The sequence below is a fragment of the Drosophila guanche genome, unplaced genomic scaffold (genome assembly GCF_900245975.1).
Source record: "Drosophila guanche unplaced genomic scaffold, DGUA_6, whole genome shotgun sequence".
NCBI classification, from domain to species: domain Eukaryota; kingdom Metazoa; phylum Arthropoda; class Insecta; order Diptera; family Drosophilidae; genus Drosophila; species Drosophila guanche.
In genome coordinates this window covers 1,481,073-1,496,121 of record NW_022995746.1, presented here as the reverse complement: position 1 = coordinate 1,496,121, position 15,049 = coordinate 1,481,073, and the positions used below count along the sequence as shown (strand labels likewise).

General features: G+C 40.7%; 1 protein-coding gene across 4 annotated transcripts; it reads right to left on the bottom strand.

Annotated features, from left to right (window-relative positions):
• Positions 1-2,192: 2,192 nt before the first annotated feature.
• On the bottom strand, positions 2,193-14,307 carry LOC117582467 (adenylate cyclase, terminal-differentiation specific). Of its 4 annotated transcripts, none has more exons than XM_034270198.1 (10): positions 13,297-14,306; positions 4,903-4,965; positions 4,690-4,828; positions 4,514-4,628; positions 4,099-4,455; positions 3,475-3,708; positions 3,298-3,417; positions 2,775-3,232; positions 2,604-2,715; positions 2,193-2,536 (listed from the first exon to the last, which is right to left on the bottom strand). In XM_034270198.1, exons 1-10 carry the CDS (start codon positions 13,379-13,381, stop codon positions 2,417-2,419), a joined length of 1,803 nt encoding a protein of 600 aa, XP_034126089.1. In that variant the 5' UTR covers positions 13,382-14,306; the 3' UTR covers positions 2,193-2,416. The 4 variants fall into 4 exon arrangements, with proteins under 4 accessions (XP_034126089.1, XP_034126090.1, XP_034126087.1 ...); XM_034270199.1 differs by having other exon boundaries at positions 4,222-4,455; XM_034270196.1 differs by having other exon boundaries at positions 3,475-4,455; positions 13,297-14,307.
• Between the last annotated feature and the right edge of the window lie 742 nt (positions 14,308-15,049).

Below are 15,049 nucleotides of genomic sequence, written 5' to 3'. Positions count from 1 at the left end.
ATATAATTGTATTTGTTGTTTGAAAAATAATACTCAAGTGTATAGAATGGTATGTAAATATTTGTTCATCAATGGATTTTAAACAAGATACCCAAAGAAATTAGTGTAAATTGACCCACTAGGGTCATTTTGAATTTTAATTACAAAAACCATCGAAAAGTGTGCTTTAAAGTGTGAGTGTACAAAATACCATTCGATAAAAAAAACTTCATAACAATGTAAATAACAATTTAAACTAACTAAAAATATGACTAAAAGCCATCACCTGACAATTAGAATTATTGAAAATCATAAGAACATTTCATACTCGTAGCATAACCATAAGCTTTAATTGTCCAAGCATTTTATTTGTATTCTTTATATTATTTTTACCGAAAATCAAAGGAGCAAACAACTATGTATGTCTGCCTGTAAATATTTCCCATTACATACTCCATATATAATTTTTGTCTCACCATTTTTCTCCGTTTATGTTTTGTCACAAAAATTTGTTTAACCACAAAACCAAATAAACCCAAAGAATCCTAAAACCACAAACCAAAAACCCAACAAAAAGGACCAGCACCAAGGACCTTTTTCTCTCTGGCAAATTGAGGTAGTAGGTTGTATAGTAGTACTTCAGATCGTACTATACAATGTGCTAGCTTTCTTTGCTTGACTATAAGCCTCATTTAAACAGCCCCCCACCCATAGCCCCCGAACAGCTGCCCTCAGCACCAATTAAAAGTGTGGAACAAAAAAAGAAATATAAACTGAAAATGTAAATACAAAAGTGCCTGCTGTAATGCGAAAAATGTTCTTGAAATTGGTATCGATGCGGATGTCGAGCTGCGGTTTCTGATATTATTTGTACGAGTATCTGCATAAACGTCCGAATATCCAAGTATCCGAGTAGTCCCCGAGTATTGGTATGAGTGACATGTGCAAATGTTTGTATGGCTGATTCCCTGAGACCCTAACTTGTGACTTTTAATACCAGTTTCACAAGTTTTGATCTCCGGTATTGGACGCAAACTTGCTGATGTTATACAAAAAGAAAAGACTAAACAAAGAGACAAGCAAAAACGCAAGAAAAACAGAATGATTACAGAAGAATCTGGGATGTGAGTATGGGTACAAAATTAATAAGACATTCTTATTGGAGGTACATTTTTATTGAAATTGATGCACAAGTACGAGTACGAGTTGCTGGTGGAATTTTTTGTAATTTAATGTTCAGCCCACAGCAAGAAGCAGACTTGGATGGATGGATATGAATTCTAGCAGTTTGCGGACAGGTAACTGAAGGTCTGGTGTAAGTATTTACGAGAAACTGCATGCCTATACAGGTAAAGGTTGGAGAGAATTATTACAAACTTTGTGGGTTTTGTATTAATATTTGTTTAACCCACAGCAAAGAAGAAACACTAGACTGCATGGAAAGATCTGGCAAGTGCTAGCTGAATTAATTTATTGGTAGAGGAAGCGCGCTTCAAAACTGGAATAACCTACATATTTATAATGCTTCTAAGCTGAGAAAAAAACTATTACTTGCTCCAAGGAATGGATGCTGCCAGTCAACATCAATCAACCCACACAGAAAGATCTATTTATGTCGTCTGCTGTACTACGATTAACCTCTTAAATATTTATAGGATTACTCTCTTGTTTTCATTTAAACAATATTTAAAATCAATTATTTATTCTCGGAAGATTAACTCACTATAAATCTTCTACCTTTGCGGAAGTTCTATAACCCAAGGCATCGAGAGAGCTCATATTGAGATTTTTTTCTTGACATCAGAGCATGTCGGAATCATGTTAGATCCTGACTAATTGGCACACTGGCAATTTAGATTCTATATTAAGATTCAAGACGATTCAATAGAATATGTAAACTCTAGGTTCCAATTTGTATGGTATGTTGCCAAAATCAGTCTCTAGAATTGCAACATAAAGCACTCTCTATATGAACATTTTTTCCTTTTACAATAATTCTTCCACAACAATTTTGAAATCTAATTTAAATTCAATTTCTATCCATTTATGCTTTAATATCATACAAAGATCTTTAAAGGCAACTTATCCGATTCAAGTTTCAGTAAATTCCATATAAATTTATTTCCATTTGAAAGGATACTCCAAAATGTATACTTAATAACAAAATATTTATTGTATACCCTAAGATGGGCTAATATTCTTTCTGAAACCACACGCACATATAAAACAAAATATGATTTTGAATTGGCTTAACTACTATAAATTTAAACTAAATTCTAAGTACTAGAGATACAATGTGAGAAAGATGTGAATAAATTCATGAAAAAAACAATCGACTTTGATCTGAACAATTACATTGTCTAGAGAGTACAAAATGTATGTAGATTTACGAGTTATAGATGTATAGAATTGAATTGGACTTGATTTGATTGGAGTTTTAGGCTTCACTGATGCGTGCACTTGTTGTCCTTGGATTTCTTTTTACGATCTTCACTTGAATTTGATCGGCGCGTACCCTGAATTGGCATGTAAGGCGGCGTGGGACTGGCACTTTGATCTGCAGAAATATCAAAAATAAATATTAATAAATGCTATAAAGAGTTCGAAGTGTTTTGTTTAAATACATATATACCAAAATTGCCGGATTTGGAGTATTTGATGTGTGGCGAAATGTCATGATGGCCGCTGTGCAGTGAACTGTCATGGGAACCAGCCTCAGAGCCATAGTGTTCGGAGCTACAGGAGGAAATATTATTATTATAATTGTAATTTAATAGTTTATTTCTTTAACCTACCGCGTCATGGAATTATTAGCCTGCAGCTGCTGCAATGTCTCCGCTGCCATGTGCAGGGACACGGGCCTCTGTCCCGGTCTGCAATTATCCACTGGCAGTGTGTAGATATCATCCTCGCCACGTGTGTGGGGCATGTTATGCCTTTGCTGTCGCTGCATGGAACTGTGATTGGAGGAGCCACCTTCCCGGGTCAAACTGCCATTTGTCAGCGTGCCATTGGGCTGGCGCTGTTCGCGGCTGCTATTAAGGACATCTATGGGATTGGAATAGGCCTCCACATCGATGTCGGCAGTGCTGGAAAGGCAGTCTTGCGGCAACGGCAGCAATGGCCCACAGTGAGAGTTTGTGCCACACAACAGACTGCCATTGGTGGAGGTGCCACTGCCGCAGGCCGCTTCCTTTTGTTGATTTTTGCGCAGACGAGCCTTCTCCTTGGCACGCTTGGCTTTGGCTTTCTCCTGGAAGTGGATAAGGGTTTACATTAGGGTTTATCTTTTATTGGTTGTGGGTTGTGTTGTCTTACCCTCTCCTGCAGCATTTTGGCTAATTCTTTGTCCTGTGCCTCAATGGCCAGCATGCGATCCCGCTGCTCCTGACGCACACAATCCTTGGACTCAATGGCCTGCAAGCGACGTGCTAGCAACTAAAGGAAGGAATAATTAGAGCTACATTTTGCTTTGTTTAAAGTTCTGCACTGTACCTCATCTTTCTGCTCTTGTTTGAGCTTCTTGCTCATCTCTTGTATCTCCTCCATGGGCAGTCCAATCTCTCGCAGACTCGCATAATCGCAGGGATCCACATAGAGCTCGATGTCATCCGCATGCTGTTGCATATGCCGCTCCACTGCCTTGGCATCAGCACTGACAGTGGCCGTGGCATTGGCACCCAGTCCAAAGTTGCCCACCAGCTGATCGTATTTCTCTGGTGATAATTTCTGAAATTTGGGTTCAGTTCTTAGGAGATTCTCGTGTGAGGGCGAACGCAAAGGTGTTGCATCCACAGCATTGAGTGGGGCTGGGGCTGGGGCTGGGACTGCAGCTGCCTCCTCTTCGGGTGCTATGATGTTGTAGTTGCGTATGCTGTCGGCAACATCGGCATAGTCCACCAGCTCATCGATGTCAGCCGCCTGCACGGTGGGGTGAGTGGGTGAGTGCTGAGTTATGGATGAAGTGGAGCTGGCAGTGGGTGTGCTGGGTTGTATGTTGGATGATAATGATGTTGTTGATGGCTCATATACATGTCGACGTGCCGGTGTTGATGGATACTGAAAACGTGACTGATGTTGCTGCTGCTGCTGTGGCAATGATGTGGTGGCATCACTCACCAACAGCTGATGTTGATTCTGTGCCTGTGCATGTCTACTGGGTGTGGTGCATATTGGTGGTGTTGTTACTGTGGCCACTACCGCTGGCATATCTACAATATTTGGTATAAGCGATAATCCTACATAGTTATCGGTCTGTGAGAAATGTTGCTGTTGTAGCTTCAATGGTTTTGACTGCTGCTGCTGCTGCTGTTGACTCTGATATCTAGCCTGCTGTGAGGTGCAGGGCTCGGGATGATGGCCATTGGTCTGCGGCTGTTGCAGGTGTATACTTGCTTTGGCTGGACGCGGCGGTGGACGGTGGCCTTTGTCGCGTGTGGCAGGCGGCGGCACAGGTGGCAGATTAACATAAATTTCCTGCAAAAAAGTTATAGCTTTTAGCTTATTCCCAAGGGTAAGTTTGATCTGTTCTCACCTGCATTTTCTGTGCCATCATTTCGCTTTGTTGCAGCTCCTTTTGCTGCTGTTCCTGCAGATCACGCTCCAGCTTGTCAGCAATTTCTTTGGCCACACGCTTGTCATGCTCCTCTCTGTAAGAAATCCATGGTTATATTATTTAGCTATTGCCAGCTATCATCTTTTTGCACTCACTGTTCTGTCAGACGTCTTCTGTAGGCCTCCACCTGACGCTGTGCCTGCTCCTTTTCCTTGATCTGCTCGTGCAGCGCTGTGGGGAAATCCTCGCGTACCATGCCATTTCTATAGCGATTTCCCTTGTAAAAGTCATTTACTGTGGGGGAAATTATATCCCAAAGTAAGCCATTTATTTGATATCTCTTTTTAAATTAATAGGTTTCTACTTACTCTCTTGGGACTGCAGCTTGTAGGCCAGGGCGCCGTCCTCACGCACGAGCCACTCCTTGCACACTGCGGAAATGATAGAGAGAAAAGGAGAGAAAATAATCTCCGTTGAATCACCTTTAATTACAGTATCTAATGACATGTGCTATCAAATAACCAACCGAATCTAATGAAGCTCCGCAAAGATCATAAAAAAATCATCTGTAAGACTCTGAGTCTTGCTCCACTTGAACACGATGAGTCACGTCCGAGTTGCATTGGGGACAGACCTTAGCTAGGGACAAAGAAATTCCATTGAAGATGTACATAAGTGGACGTTGGGACTGCATTTTGATCGATTTAACCAGCCGTAGAGCCGTAGAGATCTCCCCGCGCTGATAAGCGAAAGCGTGGTAAAAATTTTACACTTAATTGTGTGTGTCCCTCTGTGTGTGTGTAGAATTTTGTTTCGGGTTATTTACGGTTCGAGTTCGAGTTCTGCTGTCTAGCTTACATGTACGATCCCCCCAGCAATTGGCTGCGTTGTCGGGCTTGTCGGTGTCTGTCATTTATCATTTTCATTTACTAGTTGGGGCATCTCTCTCTCTCCCTATGTCTCTCTCTCTCTGTTAGTGTCACTCGAAAAGTGTAAGTGTGGCCTGCTGCTGCCTTGTAGTTGGTATTTTGAGTGTGTCTTGTTATCGGATTGATGGGGAAATGGGGCTGATATCTAGGCAGAGATTCCTACAACATACGTTTCTTTGATTGACAACAGGAAATTTGGTTGTGTTTTTGTGGGGCTTAAAATTGCTTAAAGTGTCAGAAGAGGCTTTACATTTAGGTTTTAGAATGCTTAAATAGGTTTGTTCTGTTGGAAAACTGGAGCAAAGCGATCATCTTTAGGGGTCTCTTTCTCGTTTTCTTGTTCACAGTGTTTTAGTTTAATTCTTTGACCCAACTTAACATATCTGCCTCTACGATCTATTACGATCTTTTTATACACAGAAATTCCCCTCTTAAACTTTCCTAAACTTCCCACAATCAAGTGGACTGCATTTCCTTTCTATCCTCATAATTATCTACAAACTCAAATCTCCCCCTTGGGCGCAATCGCTGCCTTTAATTTAAAGGTACCTTGACTCAAAAAAAAAGAACTGTCAACTGGCAATTAGTTAAACTTTGACCGAAGAACGCTCCGACTCGGGGTAGCAATTAGAACATTTCCACTCCAGCTGAATTATGGGTCATTTCAGGCACTCGGGGTCTCTAGCCTCCCACCGACTAATGCAATTTAGTGGCGATTTCACTTAATTAACTGCAATTTGAACTGTAGCAAAGTCATCGCGGAATTACTGCAAAACCAGAAGCACAGAAAATGCACAGAAAATGCTGAGGCGTCGAACTGGCAGACATAATCAATTTAGTTGTTTGATTTCCGACTGCACATAAACACAGATATACTCACACATAAATAAACATAAACATATGCGGGTGCGAGTACGAGTACCCCAAAGGGGATTCTCTCTCTTTATATGCATGGGCATGCCAGAAAGAGAACAACCAAAATTGTATCTTGTGCCGGTGCATAAACTGAAACACAAAGTATCTTTTTTTTGCTTATTCTGCTCGCCGTTGTGCTGAGTGGTTCGGCCTGATTGCTCAGCTCAGGTTGCTCTACCTCCAGTCTGCTGCCACTCCCTCTTCTTAGCACTGTCTATACCCTAGACCGGAGTGTATGGTAATTTTAGACAGTAGTTTGCATTGAATCTGTTATGCAGACAGGCATTTACTACAACAAATCAATCAATGTACTAAGGCTTGCCAGTCTGTCTAGTATCTGGGATTATGGCTGCTTTGATGTATTGATATGCAATTGAAATTTGCTAGAGATTGTTCGGGAAGTGTATAAAACATAAAGCTTTGTCATATACCTTTTATGGGAACATGTCTAACACACTATATAAATCTGCTTACTACCATATAACTCTTGTTCACTTTACGAATACCTAGAAAATACTATTTCCTCTTTAATTAAAATCCTTATATCTCTAGCTGTCATTGGCATGGTAAAACTCGGCCTTAAATCAAGTCTTGTTTGTCAAGCTGAAAGCAGTAAATCACGCAGAATTGTTCTCGTAAAATATGCATTATTTTACTTTAAATTACCATAGCAAAAGACTTATAAAATCTGTTTACCACATAGTACATGTTTTGAGTTTCCACCATACAAACAAAGGGTCGTAAATCACATTTTTAAGAAACAGAATAATTTGAAAAATGTCAAATGTGAGCTAGGGGAGGATCAGCTGACTATAATATAAAGCGGATAAAAGGAAGATTGGTAGAAAATGGCAGCTCCTGAGATGCTTTATGATCTTAAAGGAATATTCTAACAAAAAACTTGGGTTTGTTAAAAAAATTTGTTAGGTCACACATGGAATATACGATCCAAGTCAAATTCTTATTTTTTCAAGCTTCTATCGTCTGCTTATCTACATTCCAATGGTTTCACTCTCTCGAATACATCCCACAACCCATGGAACCAATGTCTATGTTTGTTTTTCGAGAGTACCAAATGCTTCGGCCGGCAAAAGCTAACCCCTGCCCCCTTCCACGTGTAGAATTGTGCTTTCAGCAATATTGCTTACAAAGTCTTGTACGAGTACCACACGACACATACTCGTACTTGTAAGCGCATGTGTGAGTGTAAGTTTCTTGTTGTTCTTTCGTCTCTCTCTTTGTGCGCTTTTGCGTTATAATGCTACGCTAAAGCGCAGCTTTTTATTATGCACAACGGGCAACAGGCAAAAGCAAAAAAAAAAAAAAAACACAGCTATAGGGGGGGACAAAAAAACAAAGAAAATTTGTGTTGAAATTGACTTACTGTACTGCCCGCCCGTTAAATATTGCTTTGCTTTGCGCTTTATGTTTGGCTGGAAATGGAAATGGGTAGAGGAAATGGTCGTCGGGGTCGCCAGCAGCAGCAGTAAAAACAAATTGTGTTGCAAATTGCAATGACGAGGAAAATTATGGTTCTTTATGTCACTCGAATCGGAATACCTACAATTTCGGAATTCTTTCGATTTCCTGTTCCCCAAAGGCAGCTCCTTCTCATTGAGAATTCCCCACCATACTACCGTGACAGCTGATTTATTTTTATAATATAAGCCTGCGCCCGGGAACGGGGTTTGGCCAAAAAAAAAAAAGAACAGTTAACCTTTGCACAACCCACAAAATTCTCACTACAATGGAGCGGGGCGGACTGTGTGTCAAGCGGTGCAATGTGGGTCACCAAAAAAGTATTTTATTGACTTGACCAAAACAAAAAGCGATCTGGGAACGGGTTAGTAAGTCAGCAAAGCCCTCACTCAGTCTGTCAGTCAGTGCATGCGTCATTGGGTTTTGGCTTTCCAAGAATTTCGACAATGTTGTGGGCTCTGATCAGGTGGCAGGAGAGAAGTCAGCTGTGCACGAAGGCTGATCGAAAGTTTTTCGTAGAGATTCTTTTGTATAAATGCCATAAAAAGTATGAATTTGCTCGTAAAAAATAAGCTCCGAATTCTTTATAAATTTAAGCTTAGAATGTGGTTTAGGATCTTGTGTGAATGCAATAGGAAGAGCTTGTTTTTAAGCTTCTTCCATGAATGTGTAACGTAAAACTTAAAGGAATTTGCCTCATGAACAAAATTTTCAGTTGCATCTTGGGAAGACATCTTCGGACATCAAGGAATTCTTTTGCAATGGCTTCCTGGAAAATGTAATTTGATGTGTCTAGCAGTTCTTCTACAATATGCAACCAAAATACCTTTGGAAAATGCATAAAATAATCATAATTGGGAATTCTTCTACTTGAATTTTACAAATAGAAGGTTACTCTTGAGAAACCATAACCAATCTTCCCTTAAATGAACTGCAAGCTATAGAGTCTCCATGAACCATGTGACCATTCTTCAATTGATTTTAAATCAATTTATAGCCCTGAACAATTGATTGGCAAGGGCTGCTCATCAATTGGGATAAACTTTAATGTAGTGCAACCTCAACAAATGCTGCGCTGCCATTCATTCAATTAACCTTGCTGGGCATTCGATTACAGTTCAGAGAGTCCACAGGCCAAGAGCCTCGGAAAGCCGAGAGTTTTGTCCAGCCGTCAAGTCGAGTGACTTGGCCCTTTGGCACTTGCCCGGCTTCTCGACAATACTTTTGCACACCTCTCTCTCTCTCTGTGTATTTCACTCTGGCTGAATCTCTTTCACATTTCTCTCTGATTCTCACTCTGCAGCACCCGCAACTGCCAAGTTCACATTTCTGTCCATGCATGAATGGCTCTCTGATCGCGTGAAGAGTTACACAACCCCAAAATGGAAATGAATATGGATGTGGATATGGCGATATGGAGATGTGCATTGCATATGCATAAAATCTGAACAAAAAGGAGGAAAAAAAACTATAAACAAGTGTGGAAAAGCCAAAATTAGAAAGCAGTTTGACTGGAAAATTTACGATAGCCAGGAAAAAATATTAATGTATGTGTGTGCAGAGGAAAAATGTTGTTGACGCTTGCATTGATTAGCGACGAGTGCAACAGAGGCAGGCTACTGCAACAAGAGAGAAATGAGAGCTGCAAAGAGTCGAAGCTGGAGATACTCTAAAGGGTGCAACGGGTGAAAAAAGGATCACCAAAATGATCAAAGTTTGTTACTGAAAACGGCAGTTTGAATATATTCATAAAATATTATTTTTTACTACTACGGGATGATCTTACGATCCGAGCTTATTGTTCCCCAAATACAAACTGCTTGGGACTTAAAGTTCAAAGTTTCTTCCATTTGTACATCGTATTATGGAACTAATAATCAACTAAGCAGACAGACTTATGAGGCTACAACCCTTGGTATTATCTACATCTAATTTACAGGCTTAACTATGCAACCTTTTATGCGTTCCCAACATCTGCTCATAATCATAATACCCTTTTGCCAGAGCATAACAATGAAGACGCGGCGCCGAAAGTGGAAAAACCTGACTCAAGGTTGTTGAACATGCCACTGGCAGGCAGAGCAAAAGCAAACGATGGCATGGCATGGCCCGGTATGGGATGGGATAGGATGATGGCGACCAGAAATGTGGCCCTGCAACGCCAACAATGTTGACTATTTGAATGTTGCATCTGACAGATACAGATGCACCACGAGAGTGTGTATGTGTGTGTGTGTGTGTTGGTAATATTTATATAGCCAGCCTTACATTGACCTTAGCCATGCCCCAACATGATGATGATGCGGAGGACAATGATCATGATGATGATGACGCACAAGTATTTCATTCAAATGAACTCAAGAGTTAAGCCAAAGTTCAGGCTCGGGTATCGGTTTTCATTGATTGATTGAATGGCCCACTCAACAGGCAACAACCAATAGAGGCAAGCTTATGAATGCCACAGACATTTCAGACATTCGTTATGGCCACAAGAGAATAGCCAATAATTGTCTGTTTTTCGAGTGTGGCTGTAACAGAAAATTAGCTTAATTTTTCAGAGCCATGGCAAATACGAGTATCTCAAGCGTTTACTACGAAAAACAAAACAAAATAGAAACAAATACAAATACGAGTAGGAATTGTGCTAGACAACGACTGTGAAAAGCTTTCTCTTGTTTTGATGGGGATGAAGTCTGCTGGATAATTGAGTGTTATTCTTTTTTTTTTGTAGAATTTACTCTATAATCTGGCGGAAAATTACACACACACATTTGTGGTTGTGTGTTTTTATAATATATGCTAATGTTTGTTGTGTGCTTTGCTTAACAAATTAGCGACTAACTCAATGTTTATGTAGAATTCAAGGCAATTGTATTGACAAATATTTTTATTGAATTTCTAATAGTTTAACAAATAATTTATCCTGCTTAAAAGTCTCTCTAAACTTAACCCTCATGTCTATGCAAATATTTTTTTGCACATCATCCATCCCGTATTAAGTGCCACAGCTGGCACTCTCCAACACTTAGCTCCCCTATGAATCTACATTATTTTTTGGCATCTTTAAAAGCTGTTTTATAGGCCACAGCAAGTCATGACAAAGCAGCCACAGAAAGTGTTGCAGGAAGGAGGAGAGCCCTGGAGCAACGGGCAACGGGCAACGGGCACCGGGTTTCCTTTAAGTGCTATCCACCATAGAAATGTTGAGAGCCAAATCCAAATGGAGGAGACCTCTTTCCTGGCACTTGCACATCCTGTCATCGTTGCAGTGGCAAGTGAATCATTCTTGGCATGCAGCGGCAACAGCAGCAGCAAAAAAATACAACAAAAAAACTGTAAAAAAGAAAGAAATAAACTGCATTCAGGCATCGAGGCCCGGCAGCTCGTCATGCAACTGCTGCTTCTGGGGCTGTTGCAAAAGATCTCTCTCTTTTTCTCTCTGTGCCCCCACTAGCAGCCCTCTACACTTGTCAGTCAGGGCAAAAAACAGAAGGAGAGTTTGCGGACTAAGGGATACCCGGTGGTACGGTTTGTGGGCCAGGGAAAGGGTGGAGAATTCGGCAATTATTCATTTCAACTATTTTGCATTCATATAAAAATAAGTACGGATGTTTGTAGAGGATATTTAATCTCTAAAGAGGCACATCCTATAATTTTAAAAGATTTCCTGTAGTAAATTTCAATGTGAAGACAAACTTTATCCATCAGAAATTTCTAATAACGATTCTTCCAGCTTTTAAAGTTATTTTAAAATAAAACACAGCATACCCCTTATTCCCTTCTTTTCTGGGGTATCAAAAGAGGCCAGCAAGCAGTTAAGTTTTGTGTTTGAGTCGGGAGGCCTGCCCCTGCACTGCCTGCCTGCCTGATGGCTATTCCAAAACCGAGGGGCTGCCTGCTTGCCGCCTTTGTGGGGGTCTTTTGTCATGCGTGCTTGGGCGCAAATGAAGCGGCGGCAATCCCCTCTACCCCATTCCCCTCTACACATCGTCAGCTGTTGCCCATTGCACGCGCTGTTCAGTGCTGCAAGTATCTTAAAGATACAAATACCTTTGCTATGCTCCGATCCGCTTTGCGGCATTCTGCCTGCCTTCTGCCATGCCTGCCTTTTGCATGTCTAGTCATTAAATGGAAAGTGCTGGCGGCAATCTTTATTTTTTTTTGCACCTCAAAACAACCAAACTTACAGCAGATATATTTTCCCTTTCTGTTGCGGGGATCTTGTTGCTCTTTCCCCCATTTTATCGCTCTTTCTCCTCTCACTCTGTCGCTCTCAATGTAAACTATATAACAGCTCGGCATTTGTTTATTTTTCAACTGAAATTTCTTCTTCAGAGCCCTGTCCGCTCTCGGTCTTCGGGTCTTTGGTCTTCGGTCGTTGGTCTGTGGTTTCCTCAGATGTTTCTGCTGCTGCTGCTGCCGCTGACTGGCAGTCTTTGTTTCTGTTTATCGTCTCATGAAGACTTTCAAAACCAAATTCGAGTCGGAAGCCCCCCAAAAAGGGTAGCAGCAAGACACGGCACAGCAAGACCTTTCTTGTGACTCTCGAGAAAGTTTTTTCCATCTGTTTCGCTGGCTGTTGTGTTTTTCATTTTCATTAACATAATACACAAAAATTGTGTCGCTGAAGATTTGCACACAAGCTTCAGGGGCATTTCGTAAATTTCAATCAAATTAGGTGGCTTATTCAATACTAGGAAGGGGCTTGGATTTCCATGCTGCAACCATTTTTCATATGCAAATGGGGGAAGCTTACATCTTACCCTGAGCTTACATCAGAAAAGAGCTGGGAAATGTTGTAATAAAAGTAAATCAAAGAGGATTTTAACCCTCTAAAAAATAGTAGAATATAAGAAGATTATTCCACGAATAAGTTATTAGTTTAAATTACAAATGAGTCGGCAAAAAGTGTTCTAATTCTTTCGTTACATACAATAATAATTTAAAATCTCTTCCCCGCACATTAACATTAATTATACCACATCACACATGGGGGAATTATTGTGGCAAAATATCATAGGAATAACTTTGAATATTCATTCATTAATGTGTTGACGGAACGTGCTCCAGAGCACTTTGTTTACAACTGAATCATCATGAATAGCATTCAATATTGTGGCGGCGGTTTATTTGAGCTTGAAGACGAGTGTCGACTGTCGGGAATAGTTCTGGGAACTCTTTTTCTTTGTTTTGGCTGCTATCAAAGGGGAAGGTTGAAGCAGACAGAGTGGAAAGGGATTGCTGGAAGAGCTGAAATTAATCATTTTCGGATCTGTTTCCCCTACTCGAACTTGAACGCGAATCAATTCCCCAATTATGTATCTAAGAACCATCGACTGGAAATTGTTCATGTTCAACCAATTTGGTATTGGGTTTCGGTGGTGCTTGTTCTGCGCTCCCCTCTCGCTCTTATTAGGGCAATTTTAGACCCTTGCTTACCCTCATTAACATGTCCTGATCGTGGCAGGGCTTCCTTAGTGCCAGGAGGCGGTGCGGCGGCTGTTGCGGTTGTAAAATTATTCATCTCTATCTCGGCGTCGTCGTTGTTTTTGTTGGTCTTTCTCTCTCTTCCCCGCTCTCGCTGTTTGCTTTTGTATACGCAAAATTCTCTCTCGATCTACGACTGTGTCTCTATCGCAGCATTCAATCTCTAACTGTGAAGATCCTCCTCTTTATTTCTCCCTGGCAATTTCTACATTCAATTATCTTTATTTCTGTAGATTTAGTTTCTCTTTTACTTCGTTTCTGCTTCTCTTTGTGGCCTTCACTTTAATTTCACAATTTCCAAATGTTGTTCTCTCGCTTCTCCAAATAATTATCTACATATTTCAACATATAATTCTCTATGCTGCACACTCAATTCTCATTCTCTCTCTCCTCCTCTCTGTATCTCGTTTCTGCTCTTAAACAGGTGTTTAATTCATGAGCTCAAGGACGGACAAATTCCTGCCGCTGCTCTCTTGTTGCTGTTGTCTTGTTACAGCCGCGCCTTCCTTTCCTTCCACTCGAGTGGATTGTCAATATTTCACGTATTTGTGGTTTGTTTCTTCTACGCTTTACTGTTTCATTAATTGTATGAAATTTATTTTGCCTGAGCTGTAGTTATTTCACTTTCACACTTCCACACACTCCACACGGGGTAAAAACAATTTTCATCAAAAATATTTTTATGAACAACACACAAGAAACGACTCGCGCGCAATCCGCATCCAAGCGGCAGCTGCAATTTCAATTTGTTGTATCTGATGGAACAGAACGACGCACTCGAAGATACGCTTCGGACTCAATCGACGGAGACCGGCGACGGCAGCGGCAGCGGCAGCGGCAGTGGCTCTGTCACTGGTTTTGGGGCTGATCGAAACGCGTCCAACATTCAACTCATTCAACAGCGAAAGCCGCTCAACAAATGCTCGAAAGTGCGGACCACTCTTGGTTGTATCTGATGGATGGATGGATGGATGGCGGGGCTAAACAACAATAATATTTCCATGTATTTCCATGGCATAACATTATTAGGTGGGGTTCATTGTGGGTCCTATTTTGTGGAACATAAATTTCAACACTTCGAAAGCTTTAGACCTTCGAAGAGTGGAAAGGTTTGACCATTTTTTAATATGTATATTTATTGTTGGTAAATAATTTAATATTTCCAGACCCACCTGGCGTTGTTGGTCATAACATACCCTGCTGGCCGTACCTTATTTACAGATACTCTGAATACTTAGGAACGAAACGGAACATAACTGCAACTGGAATGGGATACAAATTGTATACAAAGCGGAATGCAATGGAAATGAACTTAAATGCATAGAGAGAAAACGAGATGGAGAGAAATATTACGGCAGACAGAGAAAGAGAGAAGCAGAGAGAGAATAAAAACAACAAGAGCGAGAGAGCGCGGGACTGGAATTTGTTGCCTGGAGGCAAAAAGTGCTGCCAATCATTTGAAGCCAATTTGAACAGATTTTAACGGAAAATTCGTTTTCTCCATTTAAAACTTTTTTTTACATTTTTTATAAATTGTTCTTACATTTTCCTTGTGTTTGTTTGAGTTTATTTAATTTCTAAGCATTTAGCTACAATTTCTATGGGCCGCAATGGGACAGCACTTTAGTCGAGACACCAACGTTTAGCAGAGTTTCGAACCATATATTTTTGTGCCGCTCAAAACAGGTTTTTAACAAATTTAAAT

Excerpts from the sequence above, each read along its gene's own strand:
- LOC117582467 (XM_034270196.1), bottom strand. The coding sequence starts at position 13,381 with ATGAATAATTTTACAACCGCAACAGCCGCCGCACCGCCTCCTGGCACT. Across the intron at positions 4,966-13,296 it reads ATCAGGACATGTTAATGAGG|TGTGCAAGGAGTGGCTCGTG; the intron begins GTAAGCAAGGGT and ends TCATTTCCGCAG. Across the intron at positions 4,829-4,902 it reads CAAGCTGCAGTCCCAAGAGA|TAAATGACTTTTACAAGGGA; the intron begins GTAAGTAGAAAC and ends TTTCCCCCACAG.